Source organism: Emys orbicularis, chromosome 1 (genome assembly GCF_028017835.1).
Source record: "Emys orbicularis isolate rEmyOrb1 chromosome 1, rEmyOrb1.hap1, whole genome shotgun sequence".
NCBI classification, from domain to species: domain Eukaryota; kingdom Metazoa; phylum Chordata; order Testudines; family Emydidae; genus Emys; species Emys orbicularis.
In genome coordinates this window covers 256,885,746-256,905,845 of record NC_088683.1, presented here as the reverse complement: position 1 = coordinate 256,905,845, position 20,100 = coordinate 256,885,746, and the positions used below count along the sequence as shown (strand labels likewise).

General features: G+C 42.4%; 1 protein-coding gene across 1 annotated transcript in view; it reads right to left on the bottom strand.

Annotated features, from left to right (window-relative positions):
• GRTP1 (growth hormone regulated TBC protein 1) overlaps window positions 1-14,992 on the bottom strand; it is a 50,991-nt gene extending 35,999 nt beyond the window's left edge. Inside the window, exons 1-4 of the mRNA XM_065406653.1 lie at window positions 14,943-14,992; window positions 12,188-12,339; window positions 6,866-7,024; window positions 2,086-2,210 (exon numbers count right to left, since the gene is read on the bottom strand). Of these exons, the coding sequence (XP_065262725.1) occupies window positions 2,086-2,210; window positions 6,866-7,024; window positions 12,188-12,339; window positions 14,943-14,992 (486 nt within the window). The remainder of the gene's footprint in view (window positions 1-2,085; window positions 2,211-6,865; window positions 7,025-12,187; window positions 12,340-14,942) is intronic.
• Between the last annotated feature and the right edge of the window lie 5,108 nt (window positions 14,993-20,100).

Genomic DNA, 20,100 nt, shown 5'->3' with positions numbered 1-20,100 from the left:
CAATTCCTTGGATTCAAGTGGCTTTGCTCACTTGTCTTTTGATATACAATGCCAAAACAGTCTCTGCACATTTGAATTTTAAAATATTCACTCTGTTCTAGACATTTATTTTCAATCCTTAAACCTCTATATTAGTTGTTGAACTTTTACAAATTGCTGAAGTTGCCTGGGTCTGTGTTGCATCTCGGGTGCTTGGCCTTCTGCCTGTGAAGACAGCTATTCAGTTCCCATGCTGCCAGATAGTTTGATAATTGCATCCATGGTGATAAGAGACTATTTGGCACTTAACATAGCAGGCACAAAAGCCTGCTCTTTAGAAAATATTCACAAAGCAAAGAATTTCACTAGCTGTTCACACATTGGTAAGAATTCCATAGGACTACGGTACAGAATGGCAATTCGAAACTTGACTAACTCCCTGGTTGAGAACTTTTCAGTGGTGACTCGCCAGAGAAATGTTTTGATAATGCTAGTGTGGTGTGGAGGATCTACAGTTAGTATATAGTGCAAGCCAGGAAGAAATACACAAAGAATTGGGGGTGGGTGGGAGGGTTCACTTTAATTGTCTACTGTTTCAGAGGACTCCTGGCCCCATTATATGGTACACATCACCATTTATCTTGATGAAGTTTGCTGCTTCACTAGGACAATAGCCAGTTTTCTAAGAAATACACTGATTTATCACAAGTATAGGAGGGGAGGCTCCAGCCCTTGGTTTATGTAGTTACACCCTTGATGGATAACCCATCTTTTGAGGGAACAAGGGGGGGGAAAAAGTCCCTTGGTCTCTTTTTAATGAGACTTAAATGGGTGTTTCTATGCAGACTTAAGAAGGTTTTAATATAAAGTAATATGCATCTCTTCATATATCTGTCTTGCTTTATTTAGAGGCCTGATTCTGCAAATACAGGGATCAGAGATTGACCCTTTGCATTTTTCTCGAAAGAATATAGTTTTAAAAGCTTTGTTCTCTTAGGATGAAATATTATATATGGAAAAAAACACAAGGAACTTTTACTGCCACATTTCAAATTACCATTATTAACCTCAGTACTGCAATATGTCAGGGCCAAATAATAAGTCAGATTTCAGCGACTTTGATAATGATTCTTAAACCTAGATCGATCTCCTTCTATACTAAATTAAATGAGCAGCAATTCAATAAATGTAATTTATACTCTTTAATAAAGGCTTGTTATTTTTATTTTATTATATCAGTTTTCTTGACTGGTACAAGACACATGTAAGTGCATATAACTGCAATGCAATAGGGAAGGAGAAAGGGGAGACTTCAAAGTTGAACTGAACAGAAGACACAGTTTTTGATTGTGCCAGTTACTGTTCCTTTATGACATGCAAAGATAGCCACAAAGTTATTTCTATTTTAAAAAGTTTTCTGCTTGTTTTTTACCTTAGAAACATCATGAATCAATTATTTTCCTTCCTTGTATCTTCCACAGGAACCTGTAAAGGACTAGGGAACTGGAGCAGGAGCATTCTCAGTCCTCTAAGAGTTATGAGTTTGAATTTTACACAAACAAATTTTCCTCCTACATGTTTGTCAGGAGTTTGAGTTAAACAGATGTTACAACCAAATCCATGAAAACTAGATTTAGACCATTTGTTAATGTCATATGACCACTAGTTCTCCTCTACCCAAAAAAGTTCTCCAGAAAGACAATGGAAATCAAGACCTGATAATTCTCTTGTAAATGCAAAGGAACGGTTTACAAATAAATAAATAAATAAATAAATAAAGTTTTTCATGCCTTTCTAGAACACCAAGTAGCAAAACAGGACACCATTTTTTTAGTCTACTGTTCACCTTTAGTGAATGAAACCAATTAATTCACTTGAAAAGGAAGGACATTGGGGAAGCACACATTGCTACTTGACCTTGCTTAAAATGATTACATTTAAAATGGTTCAAATATGAGATCGGAAAGATACTATGAGCAACTGTTTATATGACTATGTTTAGCCTTCCCCACAACCTTGCCTATCGCCCAAAAATGTACTTTAAAATTAGCAACAATATTGTGAATGTCTTGGAATATCTTTTTAAATATCTAAGAAGTTACATACCTGGCAGTATCCCACTGTTTTATTATGGTGCCCATACGCTACTAATACATTGTAGAGTGTCTGCTGTAAACAGGGATCAGCAGTTTTGCGGAATTGTACATTATCTGGAAATGTTCTGTTCATGTCTAGAAAAAAAAAATGAAAGGACCAAATTTAAGCCATGTTGCCATGCTCCCTAATAAATCTTAGACTTGTAAGATGTACAACTGAAATCTGACCATGGGCTCAGAGAAAAGGAGTCTGGTAGACGAAGTTAGCAAGAAACGACCTCAAACCCCTATTTTAGTTCATTAGCCTACATTCAAAAGAGATCCACTCCTAGAAAGAATGACCTCTCTAGGCTAGGGGTGACTTACAGTCTCAAGCAGGATTCAAGGCAGAGACTGATTTATGGGCAAATCCCAGGAATTGATTACATTTCACGTAACCCGCTTCAGCAATTTAAACTAACACACCATGTACCAAATTTATCTAGTGCAGTGCTAAGGTATTAGCTGCAGCGCTGGGAAGGGATAGTCTCACAACAGATCGGTTTAGTTTTCAATGAATCAGAGTTGTCCTTTGCTGAACTTATCTATGTGGATTAGCCCTAAACAGTTCATTTTTAAAAGATTCTATTCTCATAACTGATCACATGTTTGACTCTAGCCTAAAAAAAAAATATATATATATATATATATATATATATATATATATATATATATATATATATATATATATATATATATATATATATATATATATATATATATATATGCAATTACACATTGTCACATCCTGGAAAAAAAAAATCTGCTTCTTTACTCATGCAAGGTCATACAGAAGGAGATTTTTCAAAGAAAGCAGAGATGCCTACCCATGTATTTCAAGTTTAGTCTTACATCTGATCTGTGATTAAACAATTTCAAAGCAGTAATTCCTTAAAGAGGCACTGTCAGATCAAATTTGGTCCAAAATTTAATTCTATGAAAATATGCTCATACTTTAAAGGAAATAAAAATATCTCCTTTTTTTTATTTTAATTCTAATGGAAAAACCTAAACCTGTTTGCTGCAATGTTTGCTATACACATTAAACAATAGACCACTTCACTTTTGTATTTAATCCACTTCTAGACACTTTCATTGTTTTAACAGAGAGAAAAGCAGGACAATAACAAGCAGCATGAATAGTGAAAAATAAATTTAACTTTTCAGGGCTAATTAAGCAAATAAGGCAGTTTGTATACATTAAATGAATATATAATTACACATGCAAACTCATGGGTGTATGTGCACATGCATCTATGTGTAATCGCACATATTATACACACACACGCACGTGTCATCAACTTGTTGCAGGATCTTTATTGCTCTCTGGAGCACAGTGCACATTCATCCATACAGATTTTTAAACTGATTCTGTCCCTTTAATCAAGTTAATAATCACCTACTCAGCTTTAAGGACCCACAACCTAAATTTGCAAAAAAAGTCTCACACTTTCTGAAAAATCAGGCCACTTTAAGAGGTCTCAAGTTGAACACCTAAAAATCACTACTCGCTTTTGGAAAATAGAGGCCACTATGCAAAAACTGGTCAATATTCTGGCAGCTGGATTTAATTTAAAATGACAACAAAAGCAACTTCACTTTTATGGTGTTCAATACCCAAGGCCACACTAAATTATTTAAACATAACCAAAATGTTTGAACAAGCAAGTCTAACTATAGCATCCCACACAGATATGCCTGACCTCTGTACATCCTAGGAGATATTTTATCTTACTGCTTTTCCTTCTTAAAGGAAACAGTTTGTTATGACTGGCTTCCATGACAAAAGCTTAAAACTGGGAGAATCTATGAGAAGAAAACCCGTAAAAATCATGGTTTGTGCCAGGGAATTCACAGCCAAGATAAATTCATTGGCCTAATCACCACCACTTCCTTTTAAAATCAATAAATCAGTTATGGAGTCATAGGACAGGGAAATACTGTAATTCACCTCCCATCCAAATTTAAAAATCAAGGAGACCAATAACCCTAACAAGCTTGTGTGACAGTCTGATAGTTATAGGCTACAGAAAACTTGTTTTGTTTCTGTTGGTAGAAATTGTGTGGTATCTGCATAATCAGAATACTTTTTTTTTTTTTAAATCTTTCTTACAGTAAAGTTACAATAAAATGTTCACACACTACACTGCACATTACTGATTACTTATTTGGGATCAGGTTAATATCCAAAGAACCAGGCTAAAGACTCTGGCTTGCTGGCTGAGGAGCCCTTTTCCTCTGAGTATGCTAAAAAGGGTGACCAAATTTCTAAATACCTATCCTCTTGTTGACACATCTCTTGTGAACGTACTTGATGTGAAAGCTTTTCCACCACAAAAACAATCCATATTTTACTAAACCACACACATTTTTCCAATAAAGTGTGATATAAAATGTTATTACTAACAATACAAAAAAGGAATTTGTTGTTCTGTTTAAAATGTTGATCCTTTACTGGAGCATTAAGTAAGCAGGTCAGGGGATCTCTAGAATGCTGGCTTTTTGTCATGTAATCAGAATAAGTTTATTAAAGTACACTTTGGAAATTGCTGGAGAGATTAGAGCTGACATATGCCCACAGGCGCCGCCCCCGCAGCTCCCATTGGCCACGGCTCCCGGCCAATGAGAGCTGCGGAGGCGGAGCTCGGGGCGGGGGCAGTGCAGGGAGCCCGCCTTAGCTCCGCTGCACTGCTGACGGACTTTTAACGGCCCAGTTAGAGGTGCTGACCAGGGCTGCCAGGGTCTCTTTTCGACCGGGCATTCTGCTCGAAAACTGGATGCCTGGCAATCTTATTTGTAGGTTGTCTACCAGAACTGTAGACTTTTCATGAGCACAAAAAGTGTCTTAACATGTCTATAATATTTAGTATGCTGCATGTGCATTATTTCTGCATTTACAGAAATAATAAAATATACTGTTGTATTTCTTCCTCCAATGCAGTACTGCCAACCACAAGCATTCAAAAATCATGAGTCTGGCCCTCAAAATCATGAGTTTTTAAACATAATAAGTTTGGAGTTCTTTCTACTTGTCTTTGAACCTTTAGGTCCTAAATTTTGTTGCCATCGTCAAGTTGTGGTAATGATTAAAATGAGATTCTCAGATTAATTTTCCTTGCTTTGATGGTGCTAATAGAAGTATCTTAGGTAAAACTATTACCTTAGTGCTAAAACTACAGCACTTTATGGAGCATGATTGCCAGAAGATTTTTAGAGAATCACACGAATTACAGATTTGTGAAGCGAATACTAACAAGATTACATATTTTTCTTTACTTTACCTTTTAAATCTATCGCAACATTAGAAATATTTAATATAAAGCAGGAATGCACTGAATGGCTGAATATTAAAATTAAACAGACAAGTTACACTGAAATGGCATTCAGATGAAGCCAAATATCTGAATAGTGGACAGGAACACAAAGTTTCATGAAATTTAAAAATTGCGTAAATCTTAATTTTTTTTCTATTTTTTCCTACCCTCTCACATATGCTCATGTTATTCTTTCACCTCTAACAATTTTTTCCTATGGTATCCCAGCTATTGTCTTCTATTTCTTATACATCTACACAGAGATAAAAGACCATGGCACGGCTGTCACTGGGCTGGGTCAATTGACTTGGGTTTGGGCTGTGGCGCTAAATATTGTTGTACAGACGGTTGGGCCTCAGGCTGGAGCCCAAGCTCTGGGACACTCCACCCTCACCATCTCTCTTCCTCTTCTCAGCGCTCAATCCTGTTTTTTCAGTTCCTTATTCGCTTATTCACTATTCATTTTAATTCCCATTATCTCCAATTCTCCCTGTTTGTCTTTTCCTCCCTCCTTATTTCTTCCTATAACTCGTGTTCCCTTTCCCCCCTCATCCCAACACAGCGCTTTGTTTCACAGACTGACTTAGCCAACCAGTCACCTGCTGTGCTGGTGAGATCCCTGGTTTTACTGCCTAGCATTGCAGAGGGATTGCTCTCATTGCCTTCGCTCTCTAGAGGCCACTTGTCAGGCTGACCTCGGACAATCATCTTAGTTGCTCCCTCTACACACCCCTAAACTGCAGCTCACAGTTCAGCATGGGAATCCTGAAGCTGGATGATTTCTGGTCTGGACATTCTTCCTGCAGGAGTCTGAAAATGCCTGTTCCAAAATGCCTTACTCAGGTATGTAAGGCAAAACTCCCACAAGCTACTGCTGCTATTTTGTTTTAAAATTGAAAGCTGGAAAAAAGGTTATTTGGCCAAGGACAAAGTTGTTACAAAGTTAAGTCAATTACCCATTTCTAAGATAAAATTTGGTACAACCCTAACTTAAAGCACCTGATACTTTCAATAGTCATGAAAAAGAAAAAGAATGCCTGCTGGATCTGTCATCCTAATGAAACAACTTTAGAGCTGTGCGGACACTGAGGACAGCAGTGCACAATGAAAATCACAGAACTGTGCCAATTTGTGTGTCAGCTTCTTTAGAAAAATGTCATTATTACAGTTGGATCAGTCTGAATATCAAGTAACCGCAATCTACTTACCACCACTACCCGCCCATTCATTTTAAGTTTGGAAGGAGCATTGTTGAGTCTCAAGAGAGTGGTGTTATTACAGAGTTTGTGGCTATTCTAGTTTTCACATTAATCATTATTAAACCACTACTAAACATTTACAGAAACACAGCTTTACTGCCCCACACACAATTTAATCCGTCACTCTTACTTAACAATACATAGTTATTGACTATACGTATAAACATTAGGACATAACCTGTCTTGATTGCTTCCACCAGCATGTCATTTTTCTCTCCCTCAAGTAGTTTATTATAGTATCCAGGGTTTTGTTCCATGTTGGCCTGCGCTCCACTTACAATCATCCAGATCAGCGCACGATGCTCATTGGGAATGCCTTTCCTGATATATCTCTTCACTGCAATGCAACAAACAAAAAGTTATTTTTCTTCTGGAAAACAAACAAGAAATTGAGAGGTTCTAGGAGAACTCTTGACAAGCATTCATTGATTACAATGCTTCCTCCCTCCTCCACGTAAGAGGCCAAAAGTGAAGACAAACATTTAGATTTACTTATTGAATATGCAGCAGATTTCAGTGGCCAGAATATACTGTACTATACTCAGTGTCAAAATACAGCCACAAACACACACAAAACCCCAATCTCCCCTCCCACAAAACACACAATTAAACAGGTGGTTTCCAGTGACTCCACAAATTCATCATAAAGCTGTCCTTTTCCACAGACTTAATGTATACATACTACAGGGAGAGTGAATTATGATCAGCTGAACACTATCCAATACATTAGAGTTTTAATTTCCCCCCCTCCCTTTTCATTGTGATGTTCTCTTGGATGGAGATTTGAAAATAAATGGTTTTCCCATTGATTTTTTTCTTTTTTCATTTGTCAAATATTGATTTTTCTTCTTTCCTTGTACTTCTAACAGGAGGTTGACATTGTGGTTTTTTGTTTGCTTGATTATGCATCAGCATCACTAAGGAGGTTAGCATGACTCTGGGATTAGGGTTTGGCAGTTCACTAGTGCCGCTGAAAAGCCCAGTAATAGAAACACTAGACCCTGCAAGTGCATATTTAGTCACTCAGGGCTAGTGGCTACTGTCTGAATGACCCTGTTGGAGAGCCAGGAGGAATGAGAGAGAAACAATGGATTTTTTCACATGATAGCTGGAGAGGCTTTAGTTTTTATAAATCCAGACCAATTCCCCCCCACACACACACTCCACCCTCAGAGTCTTACCACGTTAATGGGCATCAAATTATAGGTCTAAACTACATGCCAGTATCCTTTTAATATCTCTTCACCATGTCCTCTCTTATTAACACACACCTAAGCATGAGCAAGGATACAAGCTTACAGGAAGATTCATTAACACAGGAACAGCTAAAGTAATTACCTCCTAGGAAAGGTATCTGAATACTCACAAACACCTGCTGCTCGGAAGTGGTATTCCTAAAATACCAACCACTGCATTTAAAAGCCACTGTGAATCATGAAGCTCAAGAAATACTGTAGATATGTACTGCACTACCTGATTTCAAGTGATTAGCCCTGCCTAAGCCAAGAGGTATGTATATGTGAAAGAATCTATGCATGCCCCTAAAAGTGTACTCACTTGTAAGGTTGAGGATTATTTGGTTTTATCATAACGAATATTATGCCTTTTTCTTAAAAGGATTATTCCAGAAATGTACTCCCCCTTGTAACTGGTCTGCTCCTGGCATAACTATTTACTCTGAAAGCCTAGCCAGCATCAAACATAAATCTAAATCAAATGCAGGAAGCAGGGACAAGCCTTTGACTTTGGTATCCAGTACAAGGGGACAGCAGCCCTGCAGCTTAACATACTCTCATTACTCCTCAGTGTCATTGTCCTCATGACAACAAATGTCCTTAGGCTTTCAATGAGAAAGCCCAAGTATAAGGGATATACTGTTGACCACATACCCCCAAACTCAGTTACAAACAAGGCAAGTTCTTCTGCAAATATTAGCACTACACATCAGAGCCTTTTTACAGTGCTGCCTCCCTCATGTCATTATAATGCCTAACATAGTGGATTTTAAAATAAAGCAAGAACTGCCCACCATCATCCAAGAGAAACCCAGCCTACAGAGGTGATACAGGAGCTCTAAAAAGAAAGATTAGTTATAATTTTCCAAAGTATAGTTTTGTTTTCTATAGTTGATAGGAAAGTGACTGGGAGGCAGGTTAAGAAAAACACAAGAACATTTCATAGAGTGGAATATCCTTCAATTACAATACTGGTAATGCTCCTTAAAAGAAGTTACATCTTGCATGATTCTTCCTCCCTCACCGGACTCAGACTACAAACTAATCCAAAGGTCCTGATCCCACAAAAGGCTCCAGAAGAGCAGGCCCCTGCATCCACGCAATGCTCCACGGACTATCAAGGTTGGTGGCACACTTGGTGTCATTTGCATGAACAGCAGTACATATAATCTCAATTTAATTTGAGCCTGCCCACTTGTATAATAAATGAAAAAACCTTTAAACAAGGTATGTTGTCTGTATAACACTAGTGAAAAGATGCTGCCAACCTGAAATCTAGTCCATTTGTAATTTGGAATGTACAGCTGTATTCGGTTTAATAGGATTTTGAAAATTACTCTAGTTCACTTCTAAAATTATTAGAAGAAAAATTGAAACCATGTCCAAATACCTCACATCTGAGCATGCCATATCCAGTCTGGACAACAAGCTACAAAGTGGAAACACACAGGAGAAGCCTGTGCATTCATTCAGCCTTTGATATGACATTTCTGACAGGTTGCAAATTATAGAATCTGGTTTCACAAATATTCTGTATGTCCACAAACTGCAGACCCTTTTCCAACCCACAGCAGCTTAGTGCATTCGCATCAGAAGGCTGATAAGGTTTACAGTAAGTACTTTCTGCTACAAGTTGTTTCCAGCAGCAAGTAGGTTACTTGAATTTCTTACACAGGTACACTGTAGGTGGGAATTAAAGTAACTTTCAGTGGTCATGTAAGGCTCTAGTATTGCACCTCTGGTGCTTGTTGACCAGCTGTAAACGAATCAAAGCAGCAAGCTGACTTGCGACACTGTAAAGAAAGCACAGATTGCAACACAACAGCTGGGGGGGGGGGAGAAGAGGGGAGGAAGGAGAAAACTTGTCAGGTAATGGGAGTGTGAGTGAGAGAGAGAGAAAAGAGGAGCAAGAAGAAGAACCAAGAAGAACCAAGGCTGGGGAAATGAAAGACAGCAGGACTGAAATAGCTAGGACAAGGTGAGGAACAAGGTAGAGGGATAGCAAATACTGGGTGAAAAAAGAGCAAATGGAATGATGATCAAAATTCATATGACCCATCTTTCTGGAACTCTGTGATCAAGGATAACAGGATATACAGCATAACAGTTGTTAAAGCACCCTAATTAGTTTTCTTTCAAGCAGAACAGAACTATGAATGTACAAATGCCATGTCAGACACAAGGCATCTGCATGCAACAAATCAGCACATAAATATGCTGTATTTCCAAATTAATGAATTAGCATTACATCCCTTCTTCTTGTCAGTATGATAGGAATTAGGAGCCTGGGGGACATATGGGCCTGAGGACATATGGGCGTGGAACTGCCGAGATATCATACATTAAATGGTCCTTTGAGGTCCAATAGAACTACACTACACATTCTGAAAGGGTCTCAGATCTTCCCCGGGGAAGTAGAAAATTAGGGTGTGGGTTGTGGAGGTTCTCAGAGCGACTGTACAAAAGAACTGTAAGTTAAACACTCCTCACTCTGTTTTGCATTATGATCAGTTTGCATTTGGAATAGACATTACAGGATCAGCAAATTCAGACTCCTAAAGCATCAGAGCAATGAAACCAAAAGGTGGGGGTCGGGAAGATGAAGGGGTCAGAGGATTAACAGACTGACTTGCCACTGTTCCAATGGATGAGTGATCCTGAAGGATAAGAATGTCCTCACAAACTGGCAACTATCCATATATGTTGGTGTCCAGTATGGGAATATACCACAGACATGGTGGGTCCTAGTACCAGTACCCTGGGGCAAGTGTTTAAATCAACACTTTTACAGAATAAAAGTAATCTGCCACTTTCCTCCTCCAGCGTTTCCAGCTTTAGCAATTTTGGGGTGTCACTGCACAATGGCACATGGAAGATTTGTCATTAATAATGTGCGTTTACAGTAACTCCAAACAGACTGCCTCAGCTCTGCTGTATTCCTTTATATTGATCATACTCTTTCTAAAGGTGTGTAAGAAAGTGTACTGTAAGCAATTCTGATTATCTTTAGTAAAAAGTTAGTAACTGAAAAATTGATGCAACAGCCATCCAGGATCTCTCGATTGCCATCATGCTTCATGCCCTTAATCCACACATCAGATGTAATGGAACCCCTAATTCCAGAAACAGTGGCAGAGATTTTACAAGTATGATGTGATGCTAACACTGTAGTAAGAGTTATTACTTTTGTTGCTGCATTGCAATAACTCCCCCCCCCAAAAAAAAAGTAGTAAGCGAAGCCTAGTGCTGAAGCACACCTCTGAGGATTTAGGTGCAATTCAAGGGCTTGTCTACCCAGGGACACTCAGGAAAATTAGTCCAAATTAACTTTTTAAGTGGATTAGTTGAATTAAACTAAACCATATTAAGGCTCCTTTAATGTCTGTGCTGGGCACCACTGTGAGAATTCCAAACAGGATCCCCAGAAAGGACATATTGGACACATCATTAAGTGCAAAGGGAAAAATTAAGAAGCTTACACAGAAAAATTTCGCTCCCACAAGGAAAGGAAGAGAACTTGCAGCCTCACATGATTCCTTGCCCACAATACCTCCCTTTAATTACATTTCCCCCCTCCAGTTTCACACCCTAGACTTCCATACACTGGGCTCTTGTAAGAGGTTTTTCTGCTTTTTGAACTGGCAATTAAGAGTTCTGTTAACATCTTCTCAAATATTTGCACCTAGCTCTTCTGTTAATTTTACTTTATCTGTTTTTAAATTTTGATGATTAAGTCTTAGCACATAATAGTGCTTTTTAACCGTAAGACAACCCCCTTTTCACAGATGGCGGAAAACGAGGCACTGAAAACTAAAGCAACTTGCAAAATGTCAGAGAACGAGTCAATGGCTCGCCAAACCTGGGAGAAGAACTCCGATCTCCAGTTCTTTATACTTTCTGCTGCTACATGCAACTATCCTTTAATGAGGTCGCTTGAGTACACAAATATGTAAAGTACTATAAGCAAGAGTAACAAAAAATCTGGTCTCTCACAGGTATAATCCTTCTTGATTATAGATATAGTGACTAAGATATTATGATGCACATCAAATAGGATTGCTCCCTTGTGAGCTTTAAATCAAATTGATTATCCCTAGAACAGCAGCACATTTGTTTGTGTATTATTACTGAATTCAGTCTGTTATTACTTAGAGCAGAAAAGACATTTAGTATTGTGTTCTCAAGTGCAAGCCAATTTAAATTTAAGTTCTATTCTCAACACTGATTTACATTCAGGTCCAATAAGATACAAACATATAACTTACCTTTTAAACTTTTCTGTATCCCATTATTCCCCTTTAGAAACTTTGACCATTTTATTGCTCTTCTAGTGAGTATCACCAGATATCTAGAAAAGAATTCTTCATATGACACATAATCAAAGTCTTCTGGCCTTTCAAATCCATATGGATCAACCCTACAATATAAAAGAAGTTATTGTACACAAAATTTCTCCACATGCAGATTTAAAAAGTATGCTTTAGTAAACTAAATTCTGGTGGTATTTCTGAAAAACAGTTACGGAAAATACAAAACAATGAACTGGAATGTATGTAATTTATGGTCAATGCCAGACTTCATTGCTTTTGGCAATAGAGAGATTCAGAGCCGAAGATCTATTTTGTAGACAATTGGCTTAAACTGTGACTAATTGGGAAGAAGTTTTCTTAATACAGAAAAAATAGGCAATAACAAATGCAAAGAATATAGATTGCAAAGGTAAGAGTCTATGGTTCAAAGATGCAAAAAATTAGTTTTTCCACTAGTTCTGTGCTAGTAAAAACAGATAGTAATAACTGATTCAATTACAAAGATGACCTTTAAAATGTGCTATTTTTTGTAACTTTTTGGCAATAACCTATTTAAAGAAAAAAACACTTTGAAAAGTGACTACATAGTACTGGCCTCCATTTCCCCCTTCACCAGATCTACTCCATGTATGTGTGTGGCATCAGGTGTACTTATTTACAATAATTAGGGTTTTTTGTTTTTATAATTTTTTATTCCCATTAGCAATGAAGAACCAACACTGGCTATTGAAAGTGAATTGGATATTATTTTGGCTCATATGTCAACTGAAGTGGTGACAGATCCCACCTGTGCAAAATACTTTGTGTGGAAGGACCATTACACTTGCCCCAGTGAAGTCAATGGGTCTTTGCCTGGGCACAGGGATCCACTCATGCAGAGCGGCTTGCAAGATATCAAGGCCTAAATTCCAACTGTGAGGGCAAATTCAGCTCTCAGTTACACAAGTCCAGCCTTCAATAATGACATATGGAATTGCACGGGTGTAACCACAGGGAGAATTTGACCCATTGAATCTTTTATTGGTGGTGATACATGAGTCAGAAGAAGCACTACTGGATGTTCAGACCCACTGAGTTTACAGGGCTGGCAGTTTCTTTCATTTGTATGCTGACCAAATGTGATGTGGAATCAGAGAGACAGATACAAACATTGAACCGTATAATGCAGTTTTTAGAGTCAGAGTCACTAATCATTTAGTCATGGTCTTATTTGGAAAAGTTTTTTTTTTATTTTTCATTAGTTTTATAATTAAAGAAACCTTTCACACTCATACACACAGCATTAAGACAATTCAAGAAAGCATGACACTTCAACCCACTCATGTCATGTTTAGGATTCTGATAATGAAGGTAGAGAACACAGATTCATTTCATAATTCGGTCTGACTGTTGGGAAGCAGGAAGGAGACAGGTTTCAAAAATTATGACAATATTCTCCTCAACAGTTAGGTAATCCCACATCTACAGGCACTGTGCCTTATCCGAAGTCCTGGGTGGTCTCCTGATTTTACAAAATTTTCTTGTTTGTTGTTTAACAGAAGCTTGTATGTATGTCAAAGCCATTAATCTATTATTTTTAAGAGATTCTTTGTTCCAGTGCATCACTAATGGTTTTTTGGAAACGGAGAGAATGACACTGACAAACTTCCCTTCGGAATGTATTCATCCTCTCTAAACCCCCACTGCATGACACCCTTCTAAGCTTTGTTTTACAGTAGTTAATATTCACATTTCTATATTTACTATCTCTAACCTTTCTAGCAACAGGTATATGTCATTAATACAATTATACAAAACTGTTTTACATCTATTTATGGAGAATGTCTTGTAAGACAGATATTTAATTACTCCTTATTAAACTCTTCCAAAGTCATTCTTCCATAGACTTTGCTTTGCCCCAAACCTTTCATTGTTCCATGTAAGAAACTGATAGAAAAGATACCACTTTGAAGGCTCACTACCTAGAAAAAGTCTCTCTTTCCAAGGACTGAAAGTTGGGTTTCGTGGATCCTGCTTTTTTTCCTTCTTCCAATTGAAGAAATGGTTTAAATATAAAAAATAAATAAGCAAATGATTAAAAAATATTTTAAATTGCTACACCTCCTTTCAATTTTTATGGGCATTAAAGGTTATCGAACCAAGAGAAAATCTTAACAGAACATATGCCCCTGTGTAAGAGGCTTTTGAATGTTAATCTCAGTTTTGTTTTTTGTGGGTTTGGGGGGCGGGGGACTTTACAGCCATTTAATCCAGTGAAGTGCCAATATATTGTGATATAGCCCTCCCTAAGAGAGAAAACCTCAAAAACATGGGCTTACCCAGCACAGTGAAAACACTATTGCTAATTATTAAGGAAAATCTCAATGGTGCTGTCTAGCTACAACAACGGGAATGAGGGCAATTTTGATCAATAAGTAAAATTACAGCGAAAGTGCCATTTCTTGGGGGGGGGGGGGGGAACAACCACCAAACGCGCCCTTCAGCACAGAGCCAGCCTTTGCCAGCGTCCTCAGCTTTAACCCAGACTACGGAGGAGTCTCCCTCCAAACAGCAGTGAGCTGGGAGCCCGCTCTCCGGCTCCCTGCCTGCAGCACACCCGGCACCTACCCAAACACACAGGGGAGCGAAGTACAGCGCTAGGGCGTGAGCGCTTAACAAGGAAACGAAACCCCCCAGAAGCGGACCCCCGCCCCAGCCCGAGCATGTGTACCTGGGAATCCCGGCCCCAGGCTCCCGCGCGCCGCCTTCGCCCTCCTCCATGGCCGGGCAGCGCTGGGGGCTGCCCCGGCAGAGACGGTTCCGCGCCGCGCTGGCCCGGCGGCGGCAGCAGCACTAGCGGAGCGTGCGGACCTGAGCGGAGTTTCTCGCCGGGCCACTCCAGCGGGAGCGAGCCGAGAGCGAGCTCTCCTCACACAGGGCAGCAGCGGCGGCAACAGCGCCTCCTCCGCCGCCGCCTCCTCGGGACCGGCCCCATAAGGAGCAGAGGCTCCAAAGTTCAGCCCCTCGGCGCCCCGGGCGCTCCTTCTTCCTCCCCCGCGAGAGCTGCCGTGACACACCGGAGAGACACGCGGGGAGCCAGCGCTTGGCCTCAGCCCGTGGGCAGCTCCCGTGCCAGAGCCGGCTCGGCGCAGTGCCAAGGCAGCTGCCCACGGCCCGCCCGCCGGCCGGCCCCCACCTGGGCTGTCACCTGAGGCGCTGCTGCCCCCGGGAGCCCAGCGCCAAGTTGCGGAGGTTGCTGCTCCGGCAGCGCAGCGCGATGCAACCCCCTCGGGGCCAGGCCGCCTCCGGGGCAGAGCCCTTGTCTCCAGTGACTCCGCCTCACCTGCCCCTCCTCCACCACTGCTCTTTCCCTTACTCTTACTCCCGACTCTCAGGGTATGTCTACACTACAGGATTAATTCGAATTTATATAATTCGAATTTAGGAAACCGATTTTATAAATTCGAATGTATTCGGCCACACTAGGCACCATTAATTCGGTGGTGTGCGTCCAAGCTACCATAGTAGCATCGATTTCCAGAGCGTTGCATTGTGGGTAGCTTTTACATAGCTATCCCATAGTTCCCGCAGTCTCCACCCCCCTTGGAATTCTGGGTTGAGACCCCAGTGCATGATGGGGCAAAAAACATTGTCGCAGGTAGTTCTGGGTACAGCCTCCCCCTCCCTCCCTGAAAGCAACGGCAGACAACCATTTCGCGCCTTTTTTCCTGAGTGAACTCTGCAGACTCCATTCTGCATCAAGCATGGATCCCGTTGTGCTCCAGAACGCAGTCTTGAACATTATAAACACCTCGCGCTTTCTCGTGGAGTTTATGCTTACACAGGACCAGAAAAAAGAGGCGAGGAGGAGGAGGAGGCGGCGATTGCAGCGCAGCGACCAGCGTGATGAGGACATGGACACGGACACAGAATTCTCTGAGACCGCGGGCCCCGGTGCTTTGGAGATTATGATGTTAATGGGCCAGGTTATAGGCTTTGAACGCCGATTCTGGGCCCGGGAAACAAGCACAGACTGGTGGGACCGCATAGTGTTGCAGGTGTGGGACGATTCCCAGTGGCTGAGAAACTTTCGCATGCGTAAGGGCACTTTCATGGAACTTTGTGACTTGCTTTCCCCTGCCCTGAAGCGCCAGAATACCAAGATGAGAGCAGCCCTCACAGTTGAGAAGCGAGTGGCGATAGCCCTGTGGAAGCTTGCAACGCCAGACAGCTACCGGTCAGTCGGGAATCAATTTGGAGTGGGCAAATCTACTGTGGGGGCTGCTGTGATGCAAGTAGCCAAAGCAATCACGGAGGTGCTGCTACGAAAGGTAGTGACTCTGGGAAATGTGCAGGTCATAGTGGATGGCTTTGCTGCAATGGGATTCCCTAACTGTGGTGGGGCAATAGATGGAACCCATATTCCTATCTTGGCACCGGAGCACCAGGGTACCCAGTACATAAACCGCAAGGGGTACTTCTCAATGGTGCTGCAAGCACTTGTGGATCACAAGGGACGTTTCACCAACATCCATGTGGGCTGGCCGGGAAGGGTTCATGACGCTCGCGTCTTCAGGAACACCAATCTGTTTAAACGGCTGCAGCAAGGGACTTACTTTCCGGACCAGAAAATAACCGTGGGGGATGTTGAAATGCCAATTGTTATTCTTGGGGACCCAGCCTACCCCTTAATGCCATGGCTCATGAAGCCATACACAGGCAGCCTGGACAGGAGTCAGGAGTTGTTCAACTACAGGCTGAGCAAGTGCAGAATGGTGGTAGAATGTGCATTTGGCCGTTTAAAAGGTCGCTGGCGATCCTTATTGACTCGCTCAGACCTCAGCCAAACCAATATCCCCATTGTTATTACTGCTTGCTGTGTGCTTCACAATCTCTGTGAGAGCAAGGGGGAGACCTTTATGGCAGGGTGGGAGGCTGAGGCAAATCGCCTGGCTGCTGATTACTCGCAGCCAGACACCAGGGCGATTAGAAGAGCACACGATGAAGCGCTGCGCATTAGGGAAGCTTTGAAAACCAGTTTCATGACTGGCCAGGCTACAGTGTGAAATTTATGTTTGTTTATCCTTCCTGAAAACCCGCCCCCTTTATTGACTCATTCTCTGTAAGGAACCCACCCTCCCCCTTCCCCCAGCTTGCTTTCAAAGGAAATAAAGTCACCATTGTTTAAAAATCATTTATTCTTTATGAATTGATTATAAAAAGAGGGAGAGAACCTGAGTGGGGTTTGGGAGGAGGATCAGCGGGAAGGAAAAGCCCAGTAAAAAAAGGTTAAGAAAATGGCAGCCTTTTGCTTGGGCTGTCCACTGGGGTGGAATGGGAGGGTGTACGGAGCCTCCCCCCCCGTGTTCTTACACATCTGGGTGGGGAGGCTATGGAAAATGGTGAGGAGGTAGGGGGGTTATACAGGGGCTGTAGCGGCACAGAACCTGAGTGGGGTTTGGGAGGAGGATCAGCGGGAAGGAAAAGCCCAGTAAAAAAAGGTTAAAAAAATGGCAGCCTTTTGCTTGGGCTGTCCACTGGGGTGGAATGGGAGGGTGTATGGAGCCTCCCCCCCCGTGTTCTTACACGTCTGGGTGTGGAGGCTATGGAACATGGTGAGGAGGTAGGGGGGTTATACAGGGGCTGTAGCGGCACTCGGTTCTCCAGCAGCCGTTCCTGAAGCTCCACCAGACGCCGGAGCATGTCTGTTTGCTCACGCAGCAGCCCCAGCGTTGCTTCCCGACTCCTCTGATCTTCCTGCCGCCACCTCTCATCTCGAGCGTCTCTCCTCTCCTCACGTTGGTCCCTTCTGTCCTCACGTTGGTCCCTCATGTCCTCACGTTGGTCCCTCATGTCCTCACGTTGGTCCCTCCTGTCCTCACGGTCACTGGCTTCTTTCCTATACTTGCAAACCGTCTCCTTCCACTCATTCAGATGAGCTCTTTCATTCCTGGTGGATTGCATGATTTCGGAAAACATCTCTTCTCTCGTTTTTTTTTTACGACGCCTTATCTGGGATAGCCTTCGGGAAGGAGGAGGGAGGCTTGAAACATTTGCACCTGCTGGAGGGAGTGAAAAAAGGAGAGAATTTTTTTAAAAGATACATTTTTCAGAACAATGCTTATACTCTTTCACGGTGTATACTATTCACATTACATAGCACATGTGATTTCTGTGCAAGGTCGCATTTTGCCTCTTAATATTGAGTGCCTGTGGCTTTGCTGCTAGAGATCACAGACGCAGGTCGGGGCAACAGAATTCACCTTGCATGCTGCCATGGTAAGCCACTGTCTTTAGGCTTCTGCGCCCTGCTTTCCCACATACCAAGCAAAGCCCGTTGTGCTGCAGTTTTCCTGTTAGCTTGTTTTCTGCTGCTGAAGGTTAACACCCCCCCCCCATCCAATTCTCTGGGATGAGTGCTTTATCCCTCCCCCCACCGCGTGGCTGGTATCAGGGAAGATCCCTGCAGGAACCAAACTAACACCCCCCCCCCACCCGCCATGAATTCTCTGGGATGAGTGCTTTATCCCTCCCCCCACCGCGTGGCTGGTATCAGGGAACATCCCTGCAGGAACCAAACTAACACCCCCCCCACACCCGCCATGAATTCTCTGGGATGAGTGCTTTATCCCTCCCCCCACCGCGTGGCTGGTATCAGGGAACATCCCTGCAGGAACCAAACTAACACCCCCCCCCCCACCCGCCATGAATTCTCTGGGATGAGTGCTTTCTCCCTCCCCCCACCGCGTGGCTGGTATCAGGGAAGATCCCTGCAGGAACCAAACTAACACCCCCCCCCCACCCGCCATGAATTCTCTGGGATGAGTGCTTTATCCCTCCCCCCACCGCCTGGCTGGTATCAGGGAAGATCCCTGCTAGCAAAACGCGAAAAGCTCTGGGCCAATCCTCCCCCCCCCCCCCTTGCACTTGGCTAAATGCAGGGAAGGATTTCTTTTCAGCCACAGGCAAACAGCCCAGTAGGAACGGCCACCTCAGTCCCCTTAATTAAATTCCCTTATTTCAACCAGGTTACCCTAAGCGATATCACTCTCCTGAGGATTACACAGCAAGATAAAGAACGGATGTTGCTTGAATGCCAGCAAACACCGGGACCATACGCTGCCAGGCTCTGTCAGGCAATGATACCAGATTACTTGCTACTAGCATGGCGTGGTCAAGTGTCCTACCATGGAGGACGGAATAAGGCTGCACTGCCCAGAAACCTTGTGGCAAGGCTTTTGGAGTACCTCCAGGAGAGCTTCATGGAGATGTCCCTGGAGGATTTCCGCTCCATCCCCAGACATGTTAACAGACTTTTCCAGTAGCTGTACTGGCTGCGAATGCATCCCAAGTGCTCAGGGCAAATTAATCATTAAAAATGCTTGCTTTTAAACCATGTTTTATATTTTAAAAGGTAAACTCACCTGAGGTCCCTTCCATGGGGTCATGGTCTTGGGTGCTGGCTTGGGAGGCTTGGGAGGGTACTTCAGTCAGGGTGAGAAACAGTTCCTGGCTGTTGGGGAGAACGGAGAGCTGGGTGCTCTCTGCCAGCTCGTCCTCCTCCTCCTCCTCTTCCCCTTCCGCGGAATCATCAGGTGTCCCTGATGAGATTATCCCCAGCTCGGAATCCACAGTCAGAGGTGGGGTAGTGGTGGCGGCCCCCCCTAGAAATGCATTTAGCTCAGCGTAGAAGCGGCATGTCCGCGGCTCTGACCCGGAGCGACCGTTTGCCTCCTTTGCTTTTTGATAGGCTTGTCTGAGCTCCTTGACTTTCACGCGGCACTGATCTGTGTCCCTATTGTGGCCTCTCTCCATCATGCCCTTGGAAATTTTTTCATAAGTTTTGGCATTTCGTCTTTTCGAACGCAGTTCAGCTAGCACTGAATCCT